This window comes from Chaetura pelagica, unplaced genomic scaffold, assembly GCF_000747805.2.
Source record: "Chaetura pelagica isolate M959 unplaced genomic scaffold, ChaPel_1.0 scaffold405, whole genome shotgun sequence".
Lineage (NCBI taxonomy): Eukaryota > Metazoa > Chordata > Aves > Apodiformes > Apodidae > Chaetura > Chaetura pelagica.
The window spans coordinates 2,551,901-2,560,556 of NW_009953489.1; the positions used below are offsets into that span (position 1 = coordinate 2,551,901).

Consider the following 8,656-nt stretch of genomic DNA (forward strand, 5'->3'; position numbering starts at 1 on the left):
AAAACAGCTTCCTCCCCCTCACGCTGCTACCGAAAAACAGGGACGGGGAAAAAATAATCCCTCAGCCCCTGCCCTGCTGGTGGGGAGAAGAGCAAAGCCGGGATTTCTTTCCAGGAGGCGGCGAAGGCGCTGACACGGTTTTGTAAGCAGAGCATCTCCGGCTGCTGCATCGGGGTGTGTTTCTCGCTGGTTTTGCACCAAATTCGCTGCAGCGGCGAGGCCGGGGTTTTGCCTCGACTCCCCTCAGCACCGAAATAAATGTGCAGGGCAGGATTGTTCCACTGAGCGGCTGGGAGAGGGAAGGAGGCAGGAGATGGTACGTGCCGGCAGCTCCGGGCGGGCTGAGATGCACCGGGGAGCCCGGGGGGGCCGGGGGAGGCAGCGGGGCCGCCCCGGCGGGCGGGATGGCCAGAGCCAAGCTGAGGAATTCCCCTTCCGACAGCCATTCCCACCTCAAGACTGTCCCCCCGGCCACCGCGGAGGATGTGCACGGGGTGAGCCCCTTGTTGCCGGCTCGGAGGATGGGATCCTTGGGGAGTGATGTCGGACAAAGGTATTTCAGGACTGCGGGGAATTGGGGGGGACGGGGGGGGCAGCACCTTTATGTCTTTGGAACGAGAAGGGTTAGTGGCTCCGGGGGCTGAAGGGGTGGTGGATCCAACCCGGCTCCCAAGTTGCATTATGAAATAGGTTGGCTGGAGCAGAAGGAAGCCAGTTCCTTTGAATTTTTTATAAGTGCTGCTTGGGTTTTTTTCTATGCCAAAAGCATGTCTGGGTCTGGGGGGGCTGCCACACACCCCTGGGCACTGACTCTGCACCCTCTCTGTGCAGTAGAAGGCTGAGGCTTATTTACACTGCTGTGCACTGCACATAAGCACCATGTTTGCACGGAAGAAGAGATGCTCAGTCCCTCATCGAGGGAATAATTCACTTGCAACTGCAAAAGAAAAAAAAAAAAAAAAGAAAAAGCTGCCATGCCAATTGCTGCAGCCTCTTCCTGCAAGCACAGAGCTGGTGTGTGCAGAGGGACCAGCTGCTTTTCAGGAGGGTAAAAATGCACTTGCATCACAGAGCTTCAGGAGAAGCCAGGTCTCCTGGTTACGACAAGGATGCAGATGTCAGTAATTCAGTCCTTCTTCTGTCCATTCCATTTTCTGTTTCATTATTTCCCATCTCTTCAGCCTTCCAGCCCATCCATGCTGTCTTTCTTCCCAGGAAAACCTGTCTCACCCGTGGTTCTGTGCTGTACATCTGCGAGGAGGTGATTTGGGGCCGTTTCCAGCTCTGCTTGCCAGTGCCAATTAGCACTGTAGGAAAGCTGCTGCTCATGGTCTTGTCTGGCTTTGGATTGGAGGGAGTGAATGCCTCTGCTTCAGTCCCATCCTGTATCTCACCAGTGGGCTGGGGGGAAGTTGGCCATGAGCCTGGATGAGCAGCTGTGGCTGGGGAAGCCAGGGAGGGAGGTGTGTGTTGCAGCAGCTTCAGCGTGGTCCTTCCCCCGTGCCGAGCTGTGCCCAGCACACGCTTTAGTCCCCAGGTCTGGGAGACAGTCCTGGCACACCAGCAGGACCTGGAGTGCCTGTCTGGGGCTGGTGGGAGGGGTGTGATTCTCCAGATGGCCCTGGTGCTGGTTCTCTAGGCAGTGGACACTTGGATCTTGTGGGCTGTTGCCTTTGGACTTGGTTGGGCGAGGGCTCAGAGGTGTGGAAAGCTGCAGAAGGGCACCCTGTGGGTGCAGTGGGATAAAACTCCTGCAGCTGGTGTGGCCTCAGCATGGTTTGACAGGTGATCTGAATCCGTGTCTGCTCCCAGTGTAGATCAGGCTGCTCTCGCTCTGGGTTTGTGTCTCGTTTTCATTGCTTCAAAGGGCCACCAAAGATGGGCCTGTTCTGATGGTCTGTCTGTCTCTGAAGGCCCATCCTGGGCACTGCTGTTGGCAAAGCTTTTTGAGGGACTATGCTGCCTCTGGGCCCTTGGATGTGCCCCTTGGAGCAGTATCAGGGTTCAAACCCAGGGGCACTGGGGCCAGAAAAAGGACTCGTGCTTTCAACTGAGCGACTCTCACAAACTCATCCCAACTACTGCCCGTCAGCTGGGCTGCAACACACAAAGGCTTCTCCTGCCTGGCTCTTGTGGGCTTGGTGGGCTCCTGCCCAGGACCAGGGAGTCAAACCTTCATCCCAGGTCTGACCCTCTTGGTTTCCTGGGAGAGTGTGGCACAGATGCTGCAGGGCATCCCTGTCCTTGGGGCAGGGGCAACGGCTCCAAAATTCCCATAGCTCCACCCTTTTCCTGGACTCTTGCCAGAAATCCAAGTGTGCAGAGCACCCCAGAGTGCCCCAGGGCTTCATAAAAGGGCTATTATGAAAGGACCTGTTTCCCTAGGTTTTGCTGGAATTTCAAGTGTTTTGCTTGAAGGCAGAGGAAGAGAAGTTGATGGCAACAGTTTGATGCTCTGCAGTGGCAGGATTCCCGCCTGCCGGGCTCTCCTCCTCCTCGCAGCGCCGCTTCCCGACAGCCGAGCTGGCCATTGATTATGTTTCTTGCTCTTCTCTTTCACTGCCTGTGCAGGCAACAAAGGCAGGAAGATTGCTTGGGAAATGATGAATAGCATCTTTGAGATGCTTCGTCTCCTCCAAAGCCAGACACAAGCAGAGTTATCAAGTTAGCGGCGACAATTGTCCCTGGGAGTTGGGAGTGAAATTGCCAGGAGATGGGGGAAGGAGATGTTGTATTACAGGATGTTCTCAGGGATGCAAATGAATTCTCTAGATGGCTGAAGCCAGTTAAGTTTATTTTCACCTACTTCATTTAACTTCTTGCTGGGTCTCTTAGTCATTGCAGCATCTCAAAGCTTTTAGGGGCTCTCAGTCAAAACAGGAGGAAAGGATTTGAAATCACCTGAAGAGAAACCAGAGCCAGGTATTATCCCACAGCTAGAGGCAAAAAGAGGGGGTTCAGGGCTGGCCCTGGACATCCAGGACAGGGATGTTGCGTTGCAGAGCTGTGGGTGGGATGGGACCAGGCATCTAGATGGGACTGGCCCGGGCTGCTCATGTGGAAGAAGCTCCCACTGAAGATGCTTGGAGCTACTCCTGTACCTGAGGGGCTGCTCTGGGGAGGGGATGCAGGCAGGGCAGCCCCCAGCTGCTCCAGGGAGGACAGGCTCTGCCACCAGACCTGCTGCCTGGGCACTGGAACCATCCCAGCACACAGCAATCATGGGATGGAGCAAGCCCTGGAAGGTTGAGTCTTCCTCCCAGGAGCTGGGCTTTGCCCAAGGCAGGTTGGTCCTGTATGGCTTGTGTTGGGGGGCATGTGAAAGAGGAAGGTGCAATGGGGGACAAAGAGAAAAGCCAAGTGCTGCTCTGTGCTCTCCATCTCCTGGCTCTGTGTTTGGGAGGAAGCTGCTGGCAGGCATCAGAATGTGCAAGTATCTGTGGTTGGATCCCATTTCATGGGCTGCTGATCTCTCTGTGATACCGGAGATGTGGGTTTAAAAACACAAACAAACATTTTTACAAGATGATCATGTCCTGTTTGTGCAGCTCTGCTGGAAGCAGGGAAAGCTCCGAGCGCTGCCTGCCCTGGGGCACTCTGATGCTCTTAAGGGGCTGCAAACTTACCCTGAAGGTGCCTGGCTTTGCAGCTCTGTCCTAAGCCCAGGGAGGGCTCAGTGCTGCCTGTGCCCTCCCTGCCCTGCCTCTTTGGGTCTCCTTTGCTGAGCTGAGAGCTGAAATCTGAACTGCTGAGGCTTGGGGAAGAAAATTAACATTTGCAGAAGAGCTGAGGTTGGAAGGGACCTCTGGGGTCTGGTCCAACCCCTTTTCAAAACTGGACTAACTTTAAAGTTGGCTCAGGACTGGCTCAGGACCAGGCCAGCTGGGTTTTGACCGGAGATTTCCCTGGGTGCCTAGTTCAGGGCTTGATCACTCTCAGAGGGAAGAATTTTTCCCTTGCTGCATCTTGTGCCTGTTTCCTCTTGGCCTTTTGCTGTGTGCATCCCAGAGGAAGATGCCTGCACCTCCACCCAGTTGAATCCTTCCCTTTCTCTCCTTCAGGCCACATGGTCCCACCTCCTGCAGCCTCACCTCGTCTCCCAGCTCGAGGTACTTTTGGCAGGAACAAACAGGACTTGGTTTCAGCTGTGTTACCCCAATGAGGTGGCTGGAGTCTTCTTGGTGAGAAACACCAGGGCTTTCACTCCCTTCCGTTTGGCTCCCTCCTTCCCATCAGGGCATGGGCACTAATTAGCACATTCCTCCTCCAGAGGAGACTTTCCTGCTGCAGTGGGAGCAGGATGCCAGGCAGGACCATCCTTGGGAGCAGCAGCAGCAGTGGGGAAGGGGATGGGAGCAGCCTCAGCCTCTGCAGGGCCCCTTTTGGGCAGGCCCTGCTGGGAGAGACAAACATTTCCTTCTGGCAGGTCATGGTGGGAGCTGGTGGGCAGGGCTGGGGGGTCTGGTGTGTTTGGGTTGCAGTGCAGGGTTGTGTGCAGGGAAGCCAAGGAGGGAGAAAGAAAAAGCTGCTGGGGTGGAACCAGGGCCCTTTGAGGTGCTGCTTGGTGGGGTGGGGCAGCAAGCCTGCTCAGCTTCCTCTGGGGCAGGGGTGCTAAAGGGGCTCGAGTCCCTTCCCTGGGGCTCCCTGCCTGGTCCTGCAGCCGGGGGGCTGGGGATGCTGAGCACACGTTTGGGAGCAGGACACCTGCTTCTTCCTCTCCTGTTCCCCTTCCTCTTGCTAGTTCCTTCTCCCCCTCTTTAGTTTCCTTTTCTGTCTCCTCCCATCTGTCCTTCTCACATCAGGCTATTTTGGGGGATGAGTTTCTCACTGTCAGTGTGGTAGGAACCGTGGTGCATCTTGTGTCTCAGAGGATGAGCATCACTTCAGGGAGCCTCCCCAGGCAGTTACCTCACTCGGTTCATCTTAACTCCCCTGCCCTGCCCCTGCTTTGAAGGCATTTGAGGCCGGGGGCTAAAGGGCACTAAATCTGAAGGCTCTTTCCTCTGGCTCTTTAAAGCACATTAAAAGCTGGTGTAATCTTTCTGACTCAGTTAAGTGGCTCTGAAACCGTGTAGGGTAAATCTTCTCTTTCCTCACGAGTGAAACTGTGCACAAAAGGGTTCCTGCTAATCCCCCCTGCTGGTCAATCTGTATTAATTGTCAGGTAAGTGACACTGCAGGTGAGTCCTGCAAGGACTGGAGTTGGTGAGGAGCAGCAAGGGGGGGACACTTGTGCAGCCCCTCTGGAGCTGGAGCTGTGGCTCTACTCGGGGCTGGTGCCTGGCAGGGAGGCTGGGGGGCAGTCGGGGCAGCTCAGCCATGGGGCAGTGCTGGGCACCCCATGGGGCTGTTGATCCTCCTGTCCATCCTGCTCCCTGCAGAGAATGGGTCCTTTCTGCAGTAACCAATGTTGTCAAGCTGAAACTTCTTTTTTAACTCTCTGGGGTCTGGAAAACCACTGCTTTTCAGATGAGAATTGGAATGATTTTTGGTTTTCTTAATTTTCTTTTCCACATGCAAACAGACAGTTATGAGGATGTTGGTGCCTGGTGGGAAGAAGGAGAGGTTTCATGTGACGTTTCAGGGTCCTTCCTCCCCCTCTGGCTGGCAGGAAGGTGTTCATTCAGTTGGAAGCCACGAGCACCTTCTGGTCACTATTTTATTGCACCGAGTAGCTGAAGCCACAGCCGGGGGTTGGGGGAAGATTTATGGCCTGCCAATCACTTTGGAGTCCCTTTTATTCACGGTGCCTTTTTGTGAGTTGTTTACTCACCTGGTGAGCCCGTGGCTCCCCTGTCTGGGGAAGGTGCCCTGGGAATTGTGCCAGCTCATTCTGGTGCTCCGGGACCCTGGTCACACCAGACCTTTTGGGTCTGCAGGACCCCACTGTGCTGTGTGAGTCAATGTGCTGTCACTGTTTGGTTTTTCAGGAGCACTGGGGAGCTGCAGCTGAAGTCAGCCCCTGTCTGTGCTCCCTTCTCGGTTGCCAGCTGGCAGTATATCAAGAGAAAATCAAATTATTTGCTCTTTCTTGCCCATAAATGTCTCTACAAGGTGTTAAAGGTTCCTGTGCAGACAGAAGGTGAGTGGAGGGGCTTGAGCAACCACTGCTGCTCGTGTGGGTTAATCCAATCTGGGAGGCTGAGCTGGCTGGGCTTCTGTCTAGGACTGCACTTCCCTCTGGTTTGCAGCAGGAGAAGGTCTGGCTTGTTGGTCATTAATAAATACCAGGGCTGGGTATTGCTGGGAGAGATGGTGAGACACCAGTTAGGTAGGAACAAACTGACTGCTCCGTGATTGCTGCACCAGTGAGTTAGAAATTAGTGGGGTGGGAGTGGAAGGTGGCAGGTGGAGGGGATTATAATCCCCTTTTCACAGAGACTCAGCCTGGCTCCCTCACCTTGAGGCCCCCAGCGTCTCCCAAATGGAGAATCTGTCCCAGATAGATCATCTTTCCCAGGCTGAGCATCTCTCCCAGGCTGGCCATCCCTCCCAAACTGAGCTTCTCTTCCAAACTGAGCATCTCTCATGAATCTCCTGGCTCTGACTTGGGGGATGTCACTGTTGGTGTCACCTGGGATGGTGGGTGCAGTTGGCACAGCCTGTGCTCTCCATAGGCAGCCAGCTCCTCCCTGCAGCCTTCACACAGGTAGTAAAAGAAGAGTAATAGGAACCTAAATCACATTGCAGGGAGGCTGCTCTGTGTGCCTTGTAGCTGAGGGATGAATTATTTTTTCCTTTGGACTCATGTTTTAATTGAAATGGGTATTTATTGCTTTTATTTAGCTTGGACAATGCTGAAGTGCTGGGGGCTCATAAAGTACACAGCAAAATAAATAAATGAATACAACGTTTATGAGCTGTAACTGCCCCTTTGCTTTGGTTCTATTTCTCAATTGCTGAATCTCATTTTCAGTAAGGAGGGGAGAGGCAGTGCTGGGTGGCAGGGAGGGGCTCTGGCTGCTCCAGGAGCCATGGTGACAGGGATCTCTAGGGCCTGCAGGACCTATCTTCATCCGTGGGGATGGAGAGTCAGTTTGGCAAAGGGAATTCTTTCCTTGGCAGCTGCAATGGCTGTGTTTCCCAGCCCTGTGGGGCTGGCTGGGATGTGCAGTACAGGAGCACGGGCCCCTCACCTCCCACCCCCTCTCCTACCTCTCTGTGTTCTTCTTTCTCCCCCTGCCATGTCCCCCCATCTTACCCTCATCTTGCCTTTCTGTTATTTTATGTTGCTCTCTCTGGTCATCTCCCGTGTGTAACATCAGCTCTGTGAAGGTGTGTGTAGAGGAAATACAACATCAGGCTTCTAAAATCACCCCAACCAGCACCTTTCCAAACCTAATTCCTGTGCAGCGCGTGGCCCTGACCGGAGGCGCAGCAGCGCTGCCCTGGGTGACACTCTTGTAAAGAAACCCAAAACATTCCAAAAAAAGCATAAAAAATGTCTTTATCTGTGGAGCTGAGTCCTTAAAAGGGCCTTACACTGGCAAAGCCACCAGAGCTTCACCAGATCCCCAGCATCCCCACCCTGGAGACCTCAGCAGGGACACGGTGCAGCCCCCGGCCGAGCGCCCTGTCCCTGGGGCAGTGGCATTCCCGGTGGCACAGCCCTGCCCTGCTGGTTCCTGCCCAGCAGCTGGATGTTTCCCTCACCTCCTGCCATGCTCTCGCTCCGTAGGCCTCACGCCGAGGACTTCAGCATGGATTCCTCCTTCTCACAGTAAGTTCACCTGGGGTATTTCCCAGCACCGGAGCTGCGGGGATGGAGCCAGGGGAGCAGGGCCCAGCCAGGGCTAACCATGTTCTCCATCCCAGTTTGAGGGGTTTGGGGGTGCATGTGTGCATGCAGCTGAGTGCTTGGGGCAATTCCTGCTGCCAAGGGCAGTGGTCAGGCCTGGCTTTAAATTAGTGAGAGATGGTTCTGCTTTTCTGGGAGCTGATAATCACGAGGCTGGTTCTTCGCTGCTCTTGACACGAAGGAGTTGGGGTTGGGACCAGGAAACCCTTGAGGAAGAGCCATGGTTCCCACCACAGACAAGTTTACTGGGGGAGAAGGGATATCCTTGGCAGCAAGTTGATGATTACCCATCAGCTATGAGCTCCATGCGCAGACTCTAATTAAACAATCCAGATTCATCAGCAGAGGCAATTAGAGGAGCAGACTCCTGAGTGTCAATCTCCCATGTTGCGAAACAAACAAGCCAGACCGAGCCTGGTGTGTTATTCTGTTGCTTCTTCTCTCTCTGGGCTTTCATCTTAATTGTTATTATTATTATTCTTATTGCATTAGGAGCAAGTGGAGCCTTGGCCTGGCTGTGAGCCTGGGGGCAGGGCTGGGGCTGCTCCGGGTGCCTGGGCTGGGAGAGGTGCTGGGAGGGTGACTCGGGGCACATGTGCACTGGTACCCTGAGCAGGGTTGTCCTCAGGCCAGCGCCAGGCTGGGGAGGCACCAGAGCTGCCCTGGAGCTGAACTGGCCCTGCTGGCCCCGCCGGGCATCGCCAGCCCCTGCTCTTTGGCCTGGAGGGATCCCCAGTCCCCGGCTCTGGGCTGGTCCCGCCGCTCTGCGGGGCTGGGTTTGGTGCCTGAAAATGAGCTCCCCAGCTGCTGAGGGGGGTTGGAGGGGAAGGAGAGCTGCCTGCGGGGATGGCATCCCAG

General features: G+C 55.0%; 1 protein-coding gene across 2 annotated transcripts in view; it reads left to right on the forward strand.

Moving 5' to 3' along the window:
- The first annotated feature begins 404 nt into the window (after positions 1-404).
- Positions 405-8,656, forward strand: part of KCNT1 (potassium channel, subfamily T, member 1) — a 34,228-nt gene continuing 25,976 nt past the window's right edge. For both annotated transcript variants that reach the window (XM_009998839.1, XM_009998840.1), the window contains exons 1-2: positions 405-553; positions 7,679-7,720. In XM_009998839.1, coding sequence (XP_009997141.1) covers positions 405-553; positions 7,679-7,720 — 191 coding nt within the window. The remainder of the gene's footprint in view (positions 554-7,678; positions 7,721-8,656) is intronic.